This window comes from Dermacentor andersoni, chromosome 1 (genome assembly GCF_023375885.2).
Source record: "Dermacentor andersoni chromosome 1, qqDerAnde1_hic_scaffold, whole genome shotgun sequence".
NCBI lineage: Eukaryota > Metazoa > Arthropoda > Arachnida > Ixodida > Ixodidae > Dermacentor > Dermacentor andersoni.
In genome coordinates this window covers 21,838,338-21,857,795 of record NC_092814.1, presented here as the reverse complement: position 1 = coordinate 21,857,795, position 19,458 = coordinate 21,838,338, and the positions used below count along the sequence as shown (strand labels likewise).

The following is a 19,458-nucleotide window of genomic DNA, read 5'->3' as shown; positions in this document are numbered from 1 at the left end:
GTGAAGTGCTGGTACCGTCAGTTTTGCACGTATATCTATGGAAGAAATCACTCGATAATTCGAAGTCCTCATCAAGACGTCTCGGAAGCGAATGCGCACGGGCACTTACCCAGAGTTGGAGAAGGCTCTGCTGGTTTGGATTAGGGAAGCCCGGAGCAACAAACTTCCTCTCAGCGGAGACATCGTTGCGATGAAAGCTTGAACGCTTGCAGCAATGTTGGGGTCGATGACTTCGTTTCGTCAGATGGATGGCTGACGCGCTTTAAAGATCGCCATGACCTGGTTTTTAAAAGCATGTGTGGTGAAAAAGCGTCTGTTAGCCAGCAAACATGCGCCACGTGGAAGGCCGGAAAGCTGCGTGAATATCTCAGCGAATACAAACCAGAAGACGTCTTCAATGCAGATGAGACTGCACTCTTCTATCGGCTTCTACCACAGAAGACCCTGACATTCAAGGACGACGACTGTGCTGGGGGCAAACGCAGCAAGGAGAGGGTGTCGGTGCTGACCGCGGCAAACATGACTGGCACAGAACGATGTTGCTTACTCGTGATCGGGAAAGCTGCCAAGCCGAGATGTTTTAAAGGCGTAAAGACGCTGCCTGTGGACTACGAGTCGAAAAAAGAAGCATGGATGAGAGCCGAAATCTTCAAGAGCTGGATAAACAAATTGGACCGCAAGTTTGCTTCTTCGAACCGCAATGGTGTTGTTCCTTGTGGATCACTGCAGTGCTCACGTGAATGTGCCAGCGTTGAGTGCAATAAGCCTCGCATTTTTGCCCGCAAACACAACAGCTGTTTTGCAGCCAATGGACCAAGGCATCATCAAGAATGTTAAGGTCCTGTAGAGGCGGCACCTCCTCGAGCGCATGATTTTGTGCATGGATAACTCCGCAAAATACGAGGTGAGCTTGCTCAGTGCCATGCACATGTTAGCGCGAGCATGGGATCATGTGAAGCACGAAACAATCGCAAACTGCTTCAGGGCTTGCAGTTTTATGGCAGCTTCTTCGGAGGATGCCTCTGCAATTTTCATCGGAGGAAGCGTCAACAAGCGAGCTTGACGGCACTGATTTTGGTGATGCTCTCGGGGATGTCAATTTTGAAGATTACGTCGCCGTAGACAAGGCGGTCGAAAGGTGCGGTGCACTAACGGATAACGAGATTGTGGAGATTATTCGGCCCCAGGAAGCGACCTAGGAAAGTGACGATGACGTTGAAGACGAGCCGCAACCTAAGGCTGCCGAGGCAGCTGTGGGCCTTGCTCTCGCGAAGCGTTTCTTTGCCACTGAAGGCAACGCGGAAGAAGCATTCCGCCACATCTACAGCCTGCAGAACTTGCTTTCAGCAGCGCGATTCGGCGAGAAGCAGAGCAAGATGACCGACCATTTTTCTTAGAGAAAATACTCGATTTCGCTACCAATAAAGTGCGGTTTTTCTGTTTTGTGCTTAATTGGAAGTTCGTTTAATTTGCGGTCCCCGTGAACTTCGTATTAACGGGAGTCGACTGTATATATGGAGTTCTATGGGAGGGTAAACGGTAGTCAGAAAAGGCTGCGTTATAGCAAATTCTGCACTATAAACGTTTATATTATGAGTGGTCTAAGCTGTAAATCATGGCTAGCTAAATACTTGGTTATATCCATGCTCATCACATCGAGGCTCAACATTCCTTAGAGGTCTGTGTGCTTTACAAGATGCCTATAAGCTGACATATGTACAGTGAAACCTCGTTAAACCGCAGTTGGCCGGAGCTCGGAAAAAGTATGTACTAAACGGTAGTACTGCTCAACCGAAATAGCATGAGATCGCCCACTTACCTGTCAAAAACGGAACACGGAGAGAGTGCGATGAAAGGGGAAAAAACATGCATTATTTATTTACTTCGCGTGACAAGCGTGTTATTTTCGTTTGATGCCGCGGTGGCCTAGCAGCGGCCTCAAACTTGCTGAAGCTGTGAGCCAGCCTTTCAGCCAGCCCAGTCTTCTCGGCAAACACGCATGGCAGATTCCTCGTTGGCGTTGCATATTCTCCGTACACAGGAGCGGTAGCGTTGCACAAGTTGCGGGGCGCCTTTTTATTGCGGGGTGCTGTTCTCGTCGCGACGATTGCATTTATGAGGCTGACGTAACGCACAGCTTCTGCCACTGTAAGGCCTGAACTGCCCGTGCCGTCGCTTTCCGTATCGTCCTTATCACTGTCGCTAGGCGACACTTCGGCAACAACAGAGGCAACAATAGTGAAAAGTCGAACCTCGTAGCCGACATCTCTTCGCGGTCGCAGCAGCGCTGCCGAGCAACTTCTTCGCATTCCAAATGCCACACACCGTAGTCAGCAGTAGACCCATGACACGTGCCAGCGCTGACTTTTCGTGTCACGTTTGATAGCACGAACAATGTAATTTTTCATCTATGCTGAGCACTCAGACTCTTTTATATCCGAGCTTCGGCATGATGCGAGTTCTCGCTTGCACGACGCCACAACGCTCTCTGGCATGGTGCCGGAATGATGTTGATGTGGCTTTACGCGCAAATGCACAGGGCGCTCGGAGGCCGTTGTGGCGATTTCTGAGGCTTGTTGTTCTGCCGGGCGACCCGATGGAGACGACGCACCACCGTGTTTGCGCGACGAAAAGTGGAAACACTACATGTTAACTGATACGTACGCAATAAGCTGGTACGGTTTATGCGGATACAAAACCCATTATGTTCAATGGCCGCTGAGTCGGGGATTTGACTTTACTAATTTTAAAACGAAACTACTGTTTAAGTGGGTTTGGTTTAACGAGGTTCTACTGTATAGGCTTTATGTCGTGATTTATTGTTTGATTATGCACAATAGAGGTGCAATACAGTCAACATGCAGTGCTATAAGGCAGCTTGCTGGAGCCTGGCTTGCCTGCTTATCAGGCGATAAAGTGGGCCTTTGTGGAGTTCTGGCAGCCCGTTGGCAGCCACCAACTAGTTCAGTGGGGGTATTCTGCAAGTGTCCACCTAACGGACTTGCCCATTTCGTCTGCTGCTGAAGTTCCGATTGGCTGGGTTGGAGAACGTGTCTGAAGGAGAAAGGTACCCCAGCCAATCAGCACATCAGCAGCAGACGAAATGGGCATGTCCAGTAGGCAGATACTTACAGAATACCCCCCTCCCCCGTGGTCCTGATAAGAAACAATGTCATGGTCACATGGGCTGGGATTTTAAGACAACCCAAAGCTGTCCGAAGATTGCATAATTGAATGTCCAGACACCAAAATAAACATAAACATGCTGCCAAGATGAGAGTCGTCGGCAAGCTTGGCATAACCTGCCAATTTGTGCATGGCCAGCTTGAAAATGTGTAGTCTACTTTCTCCCATTCAGTACACTTAGAGCTCCTTTGGCAATCACAGTCAATGCCAAGTCACATAGTCACTGCCAACGCTACAACAGATTGTTGGCTTTCAGCATGCATGTTGTGTAGAAAATGAAAAAAAGAAAAAAATAAAGCTTACCTGACCACGCATGACTGACATCTGCTTCTCAAAAAGGTTCTTGTCAAAACCTGGGTCCTTCTGCAGAAGCAGGCAACAACCACAAATGCATCTTTTTAAAGAAAATGAAAAGTGCTGTGGGACAGTTTCAATATATCATTAACTACTCTATTAAAGGTATGATGCCACTCCTGAAATGACAATTTTCTTCATTTTAAAGATAACCCCTCGCAGTCGTCTACCTATCGCACAAAAAAAAAGGGGGGGGGGGGGGAGGGGGCTCCACTTAGTGCCGTTCAAAAGTCCCAGAATTTGTAGCTTTTGCTGTCTTTGTGAAACCAAAAGTTGGAGGTTTCGGTATTGTTTTCATAAATTTGAGTATTTTACATTAGTGAAATGTCAATTTACTACTATTACTCGCTCACAGCAATAATATTTTCAAAAGCCACAATATTCCAATATAAATCAGCTCCACATCCTAACAAAGGTCCCTAACGACAACCTGAAGTGTTTATTTGCATATATTGTGCCTAGTACCCATGTTCGTTGAGCAATGCTTTGCTTTTACCTTTATGCATCATCAGATTCGCAAGTAAAATCACTTTTGTGTTACTAGCAGCCTGATGGTACAGTTTAGACACAAAAATGGCCCCCCCCAAAAAAAGAAAATAGTTTTCAGGCGACAGATGCAAGGCAGACAGGCGATGACATGAGCCTATGGGCACAATTGTCTAGGCGATATTGTCTCAATGCCAGCAGGTATATAATACAAGTACCCCCCCCCCCCCCCCCCCCCCACACACACACACACAAAAGACAGCTAAATGGGAGCCCTGCTACAAGCCTGTAGCATAAAGGCAGGCGGGCAGACACAAGCAGAGAGAACCGAACGAGACGTTGCCCGTTTCCCTCTACTTGTGTCCGTGTCCACACCTTTTCTAACATATCATTAGCTCAACTTTATATCGTTCTAGGCATGTAGTACTTTATCCCTCTAGCACTTTGCTTTCTTGTGTACGCTAGAACTTATAATCTTAATTCTCGCGTTCCGTAAAATTGAAAAATTTTCCCTTTTCTGTTGCACCAACAAGATTTACCCTAGAAAATTTCCAGGCTGATTTCTTGCACATGAAGGAGAGCAATGAACTATGCTTGAACCTCATTATAACAAGACGGGATATAATGAATGGATATGACAAAGTAAATGTAATTCCCCTTGAAATCTCCATAGAGATCCATGCATTTAAAGCCTCATCTTAAAGAAGTAAAACTGTCCTGTCAATGGATATAACAAACTACATTCACGGCCGAAACCAAAAGTGCTGACCATTGTGCACTGAGCATATCGCTTTTCACTAGGTTCCACATGCGTTCGGCGCGGAAGTTCAAAATTGCCGCGCTGAACATGCTTTCGAGCAACACTAGTCTTTCTCATCACCGCGCACAGTGGCTGCACACACGCAGCACCTGCCTTTCTCTCACTGCCGTGCTGGCTGACGCAGCTAGGTGTGACCCCAGAGATGGCATGAAACTAGCATGGGCCGGCCAAGCCAAGTTGGCAGGCTCACACAGTAGACATTGAGTTAATTCAGACAGCGGGGTCTAGAGAGAGCGGCGGATCAGATAGTTTTGCCTTCACGGGCTGAATGCATCCACACACCGTTGGGAATATACTGCAGTAAAGGGCAATAGTTGATATAACGAAGTAATGGATATAACCAAGTAATTTCGGCTTCCCCTTCAATTGTACAATCATTGAAATCCACTGATAATTCTTTATAGCATGATCCGTTATCTGAAAACAGCTTTGCGAAAAGTCAGTTTTTGTGTATGTGTTCGGTCTTTTAAAAGGAAACACCACTTAAAAATGTGTTTCTTTTTAATTTATGGGCACATTATGATTAAATTTGCTTTATGCATTTTGACATGCTGATTTCAAATACTATACGATTGATTTTTCTGTACAACAATTAGTGTCTAAAATATTAAGAAAGTTATGTTTTTTGTGAGCTAGTTTGGAAGTGAGCTCTCTGAAATTCTGGTTGCACATCAAAATGAAGGACAGTCAGAGGCCCGTCTCCTTTCTATTTCAATAAAATATTTATATCGCATAGCGAAGTTCTTATACACATTGGGACTGAGCTCATTTTTTTCACTGCATGCCTTTGTTTAGCATACAACAATTTTTAGCCGAGACAAGGTGGAAAATGTGGCTCATGTGATTGCACAATGTTCAACCTTTGAGAAAAAAAAAAAAATAAAATATTCAATGGTCTCATACCTTTTATAACTACTTTACACAATATTTTAATGTAAATAAAATGAATTTGTCTATGCAAGCTCACAAGAGGAAAAAAAAAAATGGCAAACTGCTTTTCAGCAAGAGGATAAAAAAAAAGTATTTTTTGGCAATTTTTAATGTGTTCACAATCCCGCAATGTGTTCACAATGTAATCGCATTCCCGTTCATCACATTTGATATAACAAATGCTGCAAGTGCACTTCTCCTATTGGGGACAAGATTACTTCTCACTCTGTCAGAAATATTTGTGCTGAAACAACGGCACTGTATTGGCAGATGCTGCCACACTGAAACAAAATAACAGCAGACGGCACATACTGGTGGCACGACCCAGCTGCGAGAAAGAAAGCTGCAACGAGATAAAACGCGAATGCCCTTCGATGCTGCTGTGTGAATCAGCCAGCTTCGTCTGCTGCACAATGCATCATTCTGCTAGCGCACATGTGTTTCATCCGATTTTGCTTACCTGGAAATGACTTTTTTGGAACCCGCTTACGTTTGAAAGTGATGCACTGCATCGGTGGTGCTTTGAGTGACAAAATGAACTATATTTTTGTGAACAGATTTGTTTCATACATTGTTAGCCCGGATTTCCAGTTATTAGGTAAGATGAGCGTGCATGCAGACAGCATTAAATAATAAAAAGCACACAAGAAGAAAAACATTTTCACTGCAGCAGCTTTTCACGTTTAACATTTCTGTTTTAGTACCTACCAGAGCCTCCTTTGGCTGTAATTACGCTAGCCATCCTGCGTGGCAAGGACGCGTATAAGGACGCAACCACATCGCTTTGACACAGCTGCTCCCATTCATCAGTGACTGCCGCCCAGTACTCATCAGCACTGCTGTTGTGCAAGCGTTTCTTTGCCAGTGGCTTTTTCATCAGTGCCCAGATGTTTTTATCATCATCATCAGCCTATTTTATGTCCACTGCAGGATGAAGGCATCTCCCTGCGATCTCCAATTAACCCTGTCCTGCACCAACTGATTCCAACTTGCACCCGCGAATTTCCTTATTTCATTGCCCCACCTAGTCTTCTGCCGTCCTCGACTGCACTTCCCTTCTCTTGGTACCCATTCTGTAACCCTAATGGTCCAACGGTTATCTAACCTGTGCATTACATGACCTGCCCAGCTCCCTTTCTTTCTCTTAAGGTCAATTAGAATATCAGCTATACCCGTTTGCTCTCTGATCCAAAACGTTCTCTTTCTGTCTCTTAACGTTATGCCAAGCATTTTTCGTTCCATCGCTCTTTGCGTGGACCTTTGCGTGTTCTCAAGCTTCTTTGTCAGTCTCCAAGTCTCTGCCCCACACGTCAGCACCGGTAAAATGCACCGATTGTACACCTTCCTTTTCAATGATAATGGTAAGTTTCCAGCCAGGAGCTGACAATGTCTGCCGTATGCACTCCCCCCCTAAAGATAAGATTAGCAACTTTCATCTACATCTTAGGTAACAAATGTGTTTCAGGTGTCATGATGTCCCATTTATAATCAGTTTTGCAGATTACATCATAACAAGGTTGGCTTGACGTGACAAAAAGTTTCCAGATGAGGTAGATCGCAGAAAACGCATGCGCAAAAGCTGCTCAGTAGCATAGCAGACAAAACTGGCTGATTCGCACGGCAACAGCAAAGGGCACTCTCGAACACGTTTTGTCTCATCGCAGCTTTCCATTCTCATGGCTGGGCTGTGCCACCAACATCTGTAGCCTGCTGTTTTGTTTCAGCCTAAACTGCCAACGACTGTACATGCCACAAAGTAAAACACCTGCATGGTGCGCGTTGCTGCTAGGAGCCATTCCTTGTCGGCAAGAGCTGATCGTCACGCTGCTTCAATAATGCTAAGGGCTTCCCGGTCCAATACATGTTCCACAAGATATGACACTGATATGGCCAGTGCACTGCGAACTAAAGCTAAGAGACATAAAAGGACTAGGAAAATGCAGGAACGCCATAGACAAAATTGTTAGTTTACTTTACGAAGGAAAAAGGTGCATCAGTGATACTTCTGTAGTTTTATACAACTAGGAAATCATGTTCATGCGCAATGCAATGGGAAGGAAGGCATCCTATCTGGGTTCTGGTGCTTTCTTGTTTCCGTTATAATGTCACGAATATATATTGGTGCTGATCAAGCAACAATAAAACCTGTTGGTAGTAGTGCTCTACTGTGCCTGTCGTCTTTCTGGTGTCCTTTTGCACACATGCTTATTTCTGAGATAACTGACCATTTCTTGTTATCTGTGTGCAAGAACTGCCAAATTTACCATGTTTCGCAATTTATAAAGTTTTGCCACCAAAATTAAATATAATGGTTAGTGAAAATGCACATAGGGTTGTTCGTTTTTGGGTAAAACCCAATTTTGCCCAATTTTTACACTCTGAACACGGTTCAGGAGAATAGGGTTAAACCCAATTTTTCCCCTAATGGACCTTCGCAGTAGCGATCTATCAAGCGTGCGCCAACGGCCCGCTGTTCTCTCAGGGGCTCCACGCAATATAAACAAACTAGCGCATTGTCACCCTGCTGCTTGGAGAGTAGATATTGCTTTCTAGTGCTGCACTTTTTTATCCCCGCTTTCTCGACAGGTTGCCGTGAGTTTGTACATGCACACACCCAAAAGAAAAAAAAAAAAAAAGAAAGCTTGCAAAGGAAAGGGGCAAAGATGTTTGAGGCTGACCACGCTGCGAGCACATGGCCGCCAATCAGAAAGTAACAAATTTAGAAAAAAAAAAAAAAAAAAACAAAACAAAACCAATAAAAAAAAAAAAAAAAAAAACAGAAAACTGGGCTTTGCCTACTGCAGATTAGTCTTGGGTATGTGCACCTGCTTCCATGGCTTTCATGTGAAAGGAATGGGTGACGAGTTGGTGGGGGAGGGACTGAGTGACAAAGATGTTTCGTGCAGGAGTTTTTTATCAGCGAGGGCCCCGACGCCTATTATCACTTTTCTTCAGCCAGCCTCCGTCACGGTGAGTTAGATGCGCTCGTCGGTCGGCCTTGTTGAGAGCCAGGTAGTGTTCTGCATCCCCCACGCCTCATGCAGCTTGTGATATCCCCTTTGGACTGACCACTAAAGAAGGGAAGGAAGCCACTGCACTCAAAATTCTGTTTTGACAGGAACAGCAAGATTCCGAGAATGGTGGCATAGTTCCGATTCGAAGGACTTCAAATAAAGGGTCCTGTTCTAGCGGGGGGGGGAGAGAAAGACAACCGATAGAATGTGACCAGCAAGCGATAGGAGGTTGGTCTCTAAGGTTTTCCTACAAGCTTTCTCGACAAATTCGAAGCACTGCTAACAAAGAGCTTACCAGCCACCTGGAGAGAAGGGACTGGCGATGAAGTGAATCATGCACCTGATTGGTTTAGAGTGCAAACTCTAACCAATGAGACGCATGATTGCCATCATCACTTCCAATTACCAGGGGCGACTGGTGAGCCGAAAGCCACCGTTGTGAACATAAGGCTCCAGTGTGCACACATTGCAACATCATTACATCATTACACATTAGTGTGCACACACTGCAACATCGAGATGGTCACCGATCTAGCAAAGAAGCCCTATGACCGAATTCGCGAGCATCTAGTGTCATCTCGTCATAAGAAGTTCAAGATGACCCAGGAAGCTGAGAAGGCGGCAACATCTCAGAAGATGCTCTTTGATATGTCCTGCAGACAATGTGCGAAAGAAAGTAAAGCGGATGGCGTAATCCATGCCTTCGTTCGTGCCCTAGCGTACAGTGAAATCAGCATGAACTTCTGGGGGACTTCGTACGCAAATACTGCATGGCCACGAAGACCATGCCAACAGGACAAAGACTTTGGCTGAAATACATGAAAGAAGCTTTTGACAAGGATATGGTGAAAATCTGCGGTGGTATCCAAGATGTGAAAGTGAGTGCCATCGTCGACGAACCCCTAGACATCACTGGAGTACCTACCATGAACACTCTCCTGTGCTACTAGAGGAAAAAAAAAAAAAAAAAGTGAAGAAGCAGCTTGTTTTGGTTGACGACAGATTAAATGCTTCGAACAGCTACACGGTGGCCAGTGTAATCAGCAAGGCTCTCTTGACTATAGGCAAGACGTGGAGAGATGTTGTGGCTTTGGCCACAGACTCAGCAGAGTACACGCGAAAAATGATACAAGAAGTCTGTCAAGCTGAAGGGATCAAATATTGCATGTGAAAGATTTAGCACACATGTTTCATGCGAGTGTTGACCATGCCATTTCTTTATCATGCATGTTGTTACGTTTCGCCTACAACGCGCGGTAATGCCGGCGCGGATGCAACGGACGCCGGGGCTTTGTTCAAAACGGCGGACATTTTGGCCTGTTCAACGACGCCGCAACGCCTACCCGCCAAGCGTGTCCAGGCGTGTTTCAGTGCCACGTGTCTTCGTGTGTGCGTGTGTGTGTGTGTGCCCTCGCTTGTCAAAACGCGGCAGCCGGGGAGCGGAGTTCCCCGAATGAGGGGCCTGGAGGTCTCTCGGCTCAACCGCTCGCGCCGTCGTGGGCCCCTGCTGCGCCGTCCCGTGACCTTCATCCCGTGACCTTCCCTCCTTCCCTTTTGGACCGCGACGCCGAGGGTATAAGAGCAGCTGCCCCCGGACGCCAGAAGAGAGGCTCCGATTTGTACTATTGAGTTACGTGCTCTCCCGTCTCTCCACTCCGGTCGACCTGACCGGCCGCTCTTTTGCTATGTTAGAATAAACAAGTTGTTTTGTTACCAGTCTTCTCTTGCTTTGCCGGGACCTTCGGATGCTTCCAGTGCCCCAGGCCGCCAGGCCAACGCTACCCTTGGGGCTTGCGACCCATTGGCAATAACGGGCGTCGGCACCGAGACCCCAACAACTCGTGCCAGCGGTACGATTCCAACATCTGGTTGCCAGCGGTGGGATCGCGACAACGGAGGCCAGCAGCGAAGAGATGCGGTTGACTGTATGCTGAGCAGCACAACGACCATCCGGGAGCAGCGCAACGAGCCCTGTGTGATGACTGGTTGCCTGCAGCGGAACGACTGCGCTGAAGTCTTGGCTGCAAGGTTTGGTGAGTGCGGGACTTTCTTCTTCTGAGTTTTGCCAGGCTTTTGTTAGTGTTAGAAACAGAGCTGGTAATTGTGGTTGTCGTTGCTACCGGGTTAGTTTGCGGCAAGACAATAGTAGGCAGTAGAGAAAGCAGCATTCAGAGCAGCCATGGATTTGAAGTCGTTGCGCAAACCGAAATTGTTGGAGCTTGCGAGAGAGTTGGGTCTGGATGTCTCAGACAAACTCAGAAAACCAGAACTGCTAAGGGCTATTCTTGAGTTAGAAGCTGAGGATGACGAGCTGTCGGAATGCCTTGAGACCATTGAGGAGAGGGAGACGGCAAAAAGACAGGAGCGCGAACGAAAAGAACAGAAAGAAAAAGAAGAGCGTGAACGTAAAGAACAGATAGAACGAGAGCAACAAGAAAAAAAAGAAGAGCGCGACCGTCAACACGCTTTGGAAATGAAGCGTCTCGAGTTAGAGATGGAACGCGCTCGTAATGGAAGTCAGGCACACGGTGCAGGAGAACGAGTATTGTTCAAAATGACTGACCTGATGCGGCCGTTTAAGCTTGGAGAGGACATTGGTTTGTTCCTGGTTAACTTTGAGCGAACGTGCGAGAAGCAGGGGTTCTCTCGGGAAACGTGGCCACAGCGCTTGCTCACTTTGCTACCCGGCGAGGCGGCCGACGTAGTCGCTCGCTTGGAGAGAGAGGAGGCAGAGGATTTCGACAAAGTGAAATCGAGTCTGCTAAAAAAGTACCGGCTGTCAGCGGAGGCGTTCCGTCGGAAGTTTCGGGAAAATGAGAAAGGCAGAAGTGAGTCATATACAGAGTTTGCGTACAGGCTTATGTCAAACATGCAGGAGTGGCTCAAAGAAGAGAAAGCGTTTGGTGACCATGAGAAAGTTCTGCAGTGTTTCGGGCTAGAACAGTTTTATAGTCGGTTACCTGAGAACGTGCGGTACTGGGTCTTGGATAGGCCAGACGTTAGTACGGTGGCTAGAGCCGCTGAGTTAGCCGAGGAGTTTGTGACGCGTCGGGCTCGTGGAGCTAAGGACGGTCAAAAGGGTGAATTTGGCTCCAAGTTTGAGAGGCCAAAGTTCACGCCCATGAGAGCAAAGGGGGACACACGTAGTTCGGATGCGAGTGAAAGCAGTCCGACCGAACGTAAGGAGACGGCGGCAACCGAAGCCGAACGCAGAAGGCGGTTCGAGATGAGGCAAGCGCGCGTTTGTTATACGTGCCAGAAGCCGGGTCACTTTTCGGCGCAGTGTCCGACCGAACGTAAGGAGACGGCGGCAGCCGAAGCCGAACGCAGAAAGCGGTTCGAGGCGAGGCAAGCGCGCCTGTGTTATACGTGCCAGAAGCCGGGTCACTTTTCGGCGCAGTGCCCAGAAACAAAACCAAAAGTCGTGTTTTTTTCATTAGGCAGCACTGACGAGAACATCAAGCTTCTCGAGCCTTACATGCGAGACCTCCTCGTGAACGGGAAAGAGTGCCGAGTGCTTCGCGATACCGCAGCTACGATGGATGTCGTTCACCCCTCTTACGTAGAACCCGATATGTTCACGGGCGAGTGCGCATGGATCAAGCAAGCTGTGGAAGCTCATAGCGTGTGTCTGCCGGTAGCAAAAGTGCTTATTGAAGGACCTTTCGGAGCACTTGAGACGGAGGCCGCAGTGTCATCTATGCTGCCCCCCCAGTACCCGTACTTATTTTCGAACAGGTCCGATCACCTCCTGCGCGAGAAGGGGCTTTTGTTTGGTGAGGCTAGCGTTCAGGCCTTAACCAGATCGAAGGTTCGGGAGCTCGCTGCAAAGGCGGTAGTTGCGGGGCCGACGTTGTTGAACGATGAAAAAGGGTCAGAGGCGCAGCAAGCTGGTATTCGGAGCACGCCCGAACGGGATAAAATTGAGCCTGTAGCGTTAAGGGTACCAGATACTGGAGAGGAAATTCCCGATGCGGGAAAGTTAGAAGAGCTTCCGGTCGAGCTTCCGGGACTAGGCTCAGTGACAAACAGGAAAGACACCGATCAAGTCATTAGTGACTTAATAAGTAAAGCATCGCTGTCGCCTGAGCAGAAAACAGAACTACACCAGCTCTTACAAGAGTTTCAAGGTCTGTTCTCTGAGAGGCCTGGTAGGACTTCTGTCCTTACTCATGACATAGAACTTACCTCCCCAGAGCCAGTACGATCCAAGGCGTACCGGGTGTCACCCCGCCAGAGCGATATTATGGAGGCTGAGGTAAAGAAAATGCTACAGCTCGGTGTTATTGAAGCGGGTGAGAGTGATTATACCTCCCCTTTGATTTTAGTTGAGGTACCGGGCAAGGAACCTCGTCCTTGCGTCGACTACCGCAGGCTTAATTCCATCACTAAGGATCAAATTTATCCGATCCCTAACATCGAGGAGCGCCTTGAGAGAGTGAGTAGCGCTCAGTTTATTTCCACCCTAGATCTTGTCAGGGGTTATTGGCAGGTTCCACTTACAGAAGAGGCTAGTAGGTATGCGGCGTTCATTTCACCAATGGGGACATTCCGTCCTAAAGTTTTGAGTTTTGGTTTGAAGAACGCGCCATACTGCTTTTCAAGCCTCATGGATAAAGTGTTGCGGGGACAGCAAGAATTCGCTTTACCGTATCTAGACGACGTAGCGATATTCTCCGCATCCTGGCCGGAACATATGGCGCACTTGCGGGCAGTGCTAACCCGCCTGCGCGATGCGGGCTTGACAGTCAAGGCTCCCAAGTGCCAGTTAGCACAGGCCGAGGTTGTCTACCTCGGACACGTGATTGGTCGGGGTCGTCGCCGCCCCTCTGAAATAAAAGTGGCCGCTGTGCGAGACTTCCCGCAACCGCGCACGAAGACCGATATTCGGTCGTTCTTAGGTGTCGCCGGCTATTATCAGAGGTACATTCCCAGGTACTCTGATATCGCGGCTCCCTTGACGGATGCTCTAAGAAAGACAGAGCCGCAAACAGTCGTCTGGGATGAGACGAAGGAAAGAGCTTTTAGCGCCCTAAAAAGCGCCCTAACAAGCCAGCCTGTGCTACGATCGCCCGACTACACAAAAGGGTTCGTTGTTCAGTGTGATGCTAGTGAGCGAGGCATGGGCGTTGTACTGTGCCAACGGGAAAATGGAGAAGTAGAACACCCCGTCCTGTATGCTAGTCGTAAGCTGACCAGTCGTGAGCAGGCGTATAGCGCCACCGAGAAAGAGTGTGCGTGTATCGTGTGGGCCGTTCAGAAATTGTCATGTTACCTAGCTGGCTCGAGGTTTATCATTGAAACGGATCACGGCCCTCTCCAATGGCTGCAGACCATCTCTCCCAAAAATGGCCGCCTCCTGCGCTGGAGCCTCGCTTTGCAACAATATTCCTTTGAGGTGCGTTACAAAAAGGGGAGTCTCAACGGTAACGCCGATGGCTTAAGTCGAAGCCCCTAACGTGGGAATCAGCCTCAAAATTGCTTGTTACTGATGTTTTTCTTCCTGAGGCAGGATTTTTTTCTAACTTATTGCTTTTGTGTAGTGTTTCAAAGTGATGATGTGCTTTTTAGTGCAATTTTTCCGATTTGTGGACGCGTTCTGAGTGCTGCTAAACTACTGTAAGGCACTAGGCAGCAGTATAAAAGGGGAAAGAGCCTGGCAGGGCTTAGTGAGGGTTGTGCCGTGCTTGCTGACTGAGCGGTTGACTTTCAGGCGTGGTTCTAACGCTTGCCGGAAACGAGAACAAAAATGTCAACTCTCCCGAAGTCACTTTGCAGTGTCCTGTGTGCACCTGAACGTGAGAACGAGGCCTTCTCTGTGCGCTGCGCTCAAGAAACGCCAAGGACGCCCAACTTCGGTTATGAGCATCATCGAGCGACATCCCTCCGGACAGCGGATGCAGTCCCCTGACCATCGGGATCTCCTTCCCCCGGCGGGGCGGTCTGTTACGTTTCGCCTACAACGCGCGGTAATGCCGGCGCGGATGCAACGGACGCCGGGGCTTTGTTCAAAACGGCGGACATTTTGGCCTGTTCAACGACGCCGCAACGCCTACCCGCCAAGCGTGTCCAGGCGTGTTTCAGTGCCACGTGTCTTCGTGTGTGCGTGTGTGTGTGTGTGCCCTCGCTTGTCAAAACGCGGCAGCCGGGGAGCGGAGTTCCCCGAATGAGGGGCCTGGAGGTCTCTCGGCTCAACCGCTCGCGCCGTCGTGGGCCCCTGCTGCGCCGTCCCGTGACCTTCATCCCGTGACCTTCCCTCCTTCCCTTTTGGACCGCGACGCCGAGGGTATAAGAGCAGCTGCCCCCGGACGCCAGAAGAGAGGCTCCGATTTGTACTATTGAGTTACGTGCTCTCCCGTCTCTCCACTCCGGTCGACCTGACCGGCCGCTCTTTTGCTATGTTAGAATAAACAAGTTGTTTTGTTACCAGTCTTCTCTTGCTTTGCCGGGACCTTCGGATGCTTCCAGTGCCCCAGGCCGCCAGGCCAACGCTACCCTTGGGGCTTGCGACCCATTGGCAATAACGGGCGTCGGCACCGAGACCCCAACAACTCGTGCCAGCGGTACGATTCCAACAATGTCAACAGTTCGATTCGTAGTAATCAAGTTGGGAGCGTTATTTAAGCACGCTAACAAGCTCTACCAAACGTACACCGAAATTTGTGCTTTTAATGGCCTCTTTGGACCTGATGTTAAGAAGCCACCTTCTGTTTTCCCGAGTAGATGGCAAAGCTTCTACAAAGAACTTGTGGTTGTCATAGAAATGTGGAGCTCGTTAATGGAACTTGCTCACATGATAGCAGCAAAGCAGAAGCTATTCGAATGATACTTTCTGAAAAATAAGTTTATGCAAAGGCAATCCTGATGAGAGACATACTGGGCCCCTTTTAGATGCCCAGAAAACGCTTGAAAGCGGAAAAGTTCTGATGCCCAGCTTTGATCCCCTGGTAAACGTCAAACTGCAGCAGGCTGTCAGCAAGCGTTCAACGATGACCGGTAAAAGCGATCAGGCCTGAGCTGTTTTGTCTGTTACCCAAGAGCAGCGCCACATTAGTAAAAACATATTGTGAAGAGTTCTGCACAAAACTCGCCACAAAATAGCACTGCACTGTTGAACGGAACGTTTCAGACAAAGACGAAATCCAGCTAACTTTGTGGAAGTTGGGAGCCATCCTGGATCCATGTCAGAAGCATCTGTTGGGGCAGTCATTTGATGACTACCAACCTCTGTTGATGTCTGTAACCGACGATGTAGATTCACTTCACGAGTTCAACCAGTACTTGCTGGAAGCAAGCCCCACAAACACAGCTGTCGAACTTATTGAGTATTGGCATGACTACCACTCGCTACCCCAGGCTGGCAAATGCTGCACTGACATTGTTGTGCCTAGCTAATAATAGAAGCTGTGATGTCGAGAGAACTTTCTCCTAGCTGAGATACGTTAAACGAACGGACAGGTCTCGAATGGAGACCAACATGTTTAGCATGCAGATGATAATGTATGCAAACAAGGGCGTGTAAAAAAAATCGATGACCAGTTTTTCGTGAATAATATGTTTCATTTCTTAGAAGTTATCAATGCTGTTTACTGTGATCCCTACTGATTCATTTCCAAACAAACACTAAATTTCGGAGAGTATTTGCTAGGAAACCCTGATGTCCCCCCCAATTACCAGCTTGAAACAAACACCAATTTTAATGCGTTAGATTCAAGAAGCCTGTGATGCCTTTTGATAAAATAAACTGAGTGTATTACTTAGTACATCTGTAGATTTAACCAGAAAAAAAAAAGAAAAAAACCTTATTTCGGTATGGTTTCACAATAAACCAGATTTTGCGCCGATTATTGGTTTGAAAAATAGCACCTGATTTTTACCGCCCGATTAAAAAAAAAATATAAAACTCGAAAACGAACCCTAAATACATGCACCTGGTGCGTTTAGCATGGAGCAATGTCTGCACAGAAAAAAAAAAAGAAACAAAATAGAAAAAGAGAGAAAGAAATGCAGGCCAGAAATGCAGAAAAAATTGCCCAATACAGGCCCATTTTTTTCAGCCTCTTGATTGAAAGCCAAGTATGACACATTCTGTTCGTGTTATGTGCTCCCGCAGGCAATTGAGTTTCATTTTGTTTCTGTTAAAGTTCCGTAAAGTAGGTATAAAAAGCATGACTCCGATGGAAACAGAAAATTTCATTATTTTTATTAGACACTCCCAAGGTCAGAACATAGTGCGAATGCGCAAGCCACATTTTCCACCACATTTCAGTTAAGGTTTTTTCATGTTGAAACACAAAGGTGTGCACAGAAGAAATAAGCTCGGTTGCAATGTATGATGAGTTATGCCATATAAAATTTCGTTGAAATAAAACATTAGTCGGTCCTCTGACTGTCCTTATCTGAACATACCCAACCATTTTTTATTTTAGTTCATTTTCACTGCACACCACAGTGGTAGGCCTACATCAACGTCAAAGCATTATGCGATAATATACCAATTTGTTAGAGAGTTGCAAATGTTAACGTGAGAGGCAGATTTAACACTTCACGAGTTCAACCAGTACTTGCTGGAAGCAAGCCCCACAAACACAGCTGTCGAACTTATTGAGTATTGGCATGACTACCACTCGCTACCCCAGGCTGGCAAATGCTGCACTGACATTGTTGTGCCTAGCTAATAATAGAAGCTGTGATGTCGAGAGAACTTTCTCCTAGCTGAGATACGTTAAACGAACGGACAGGTCTCGAATGGAGACCAACATGTTTAGCATGCAGATGATAATGTATGCAAACAAGGGCGTGTAAAAAAAATCGATGACCAGTTTTTCGTGAATAATATGTTTCATTTCTTAGAAGTTATCAATGCTGTTTACTGTGATCCCTACTGATTCATTTCCAAACAAACACTAAATTTCGGAGAGTATTTGCTAGGAAACCCTGATGTCCCCCCCAATTACCAGCTTGAAACAAACACCAATTTTAATGCGTTAGATTCAAGAAGCCTGTGATGCCTTTTGATAAAATAAACTGAGTGTATTACTTAGTACATCTGTAGATTTAACCAGAAAAAAAAAAGAAAAAAACCTTATTTCGGTATGGTTTCACAATAAACCAGATTTTGCGCCGATTATTGGTTTGAAAAATAGCACCTGATTTTTACCGCCCGATTAAAAAAAAAATATAAAACTCGAAAACGAACCCTAAATACATGCACCTGGTGCGTTTAGCATGGAGCAATGTCTGCACAGAAAAAAAAAAAGAAACAAAATAGAAAAAGAGAGAAAGAAATGCAGGCCAGAAATGCAGAAAAAATTGCCCAATACAGGCCCATTTTTTTCAGCCTCTTGATTGAAAGCCAAGTATGACACATTCTGTTCGTGTTATGTGCTCCCGCAGGCAATTGAGTTTCATTTTGTTTCTGTTAAAGTTCCGTAAAGTAGGTATAAAAAGCATGACTCCGATGGAAACAGAAAATTTCATTATTTTTATTAGACACTCCCAAGGTCAGAACATAGTGCGAATGCGCAAGCCACATTTTCCACCACATTTCAGTTAAGGTTTTTTCATGTTGAAACACAAAGGTGTGCACAGAAGAAATAAGCTCGGTTGCAATGTATGATGAGTTATGCCATATAAAATTTCGTTGAAATAAAACATTAGTCGGTCCTCTGACTGTCCTTATCTGAACATACCCAACCATTTTTTATTTTAGTTCATTTTCACTGCACACCACAGTGGTAGGCCTACATCAACGTCAAAGCATTATGCGATAATATACCAATTTGTTAGAGAGTTGCAAATGTTAACGTGAGAGGCAGATTTAACACTTTTTGAGAAAAACAGGAGGTCATAAATAAATATTTTAAGCATGTAGACAACATTGTCTTCCTAACAAGGGACAATAGCAATGAAAATTTCATTTACTACAATAAAGGTTTTTGTTTGCAGAGTGGCATCATACTCTAAGGAGTACTGACAATTTTTTTCCCATAAATTGCTGCTGACCCAATAATCACAGTATCAGACCGGAACACTCCGTGAGTGCAGCACAGTTTTGGATGCGAAACAGGAGGCCGGTTACAGCGCACAGAAGCTGCAGTCGTGCGGTGCCACTGATGTGCACACACATAGTGACCATGCCACCAGAGGCTGAATGCACTCGGGCGGTCTACCCCTGCATTCCCGAAGAGGTGACTGCAAAGCACTGAGCTTAATGCGTGTCAAATAAATGGAAGAGCCAGTTTGGCAGCACAAAGCCATATTCGGTGATAGTCATTGTGTGGCCTTCAATGATTGCACCGGGCTGACTGGTGCGTGCAACACCACATAGCCATCACTGGCAAATTTTCTCAGAACTACTGTAGTTTACAAATTTTTCATCGGAGGTTCTTTCTGCGACCCCAGCTTTAGCAAAGCACATGCCTCCAGGCCCTCGTGTTCAAGGGCTGTAGTGAGGCAATAGTGCTGCTTGCAAACTACCACCATTGCCGCAATTTTAGTAGCCGATTCTTACGCGTTATCTTCTATATTAACAGCACATCTCACTAATACCTTCGATCATCCTTTTAATATGTACATATTTTACACACTTATACAGTAACTGACTTTGAGCCCATTTACAACAATATCACATATTACTACTAACAACCTTTCAAACACTGTCTTGGC

At 46.6% G+C, this 19,458-nt stretch overlaps 1 protein-coding gene across 1 annotated transcript in view; it reads right to left on the bottom strand.

The window, feature by feature from the left end:
* Positions 1-19,458, bottom strand: part of Pi4KIIalpha (phosphatidylinositol 4-kinase II alpha) — a 101,280-nt gene that overhangs the window by 20,581 nt on the left and 61,241 nt on the right. Inside the window, exon 8 of the mRNA XM_050193327.2 lies at positions 3,490-3,549. Within this exon, the coding sequence (XP_050049284.1) occupies positions 3,490-3,549 (60 nt within the window). The remainder of the gene's footprint in view (positions 1-3,489; positions 3,550-19,458) is intronic.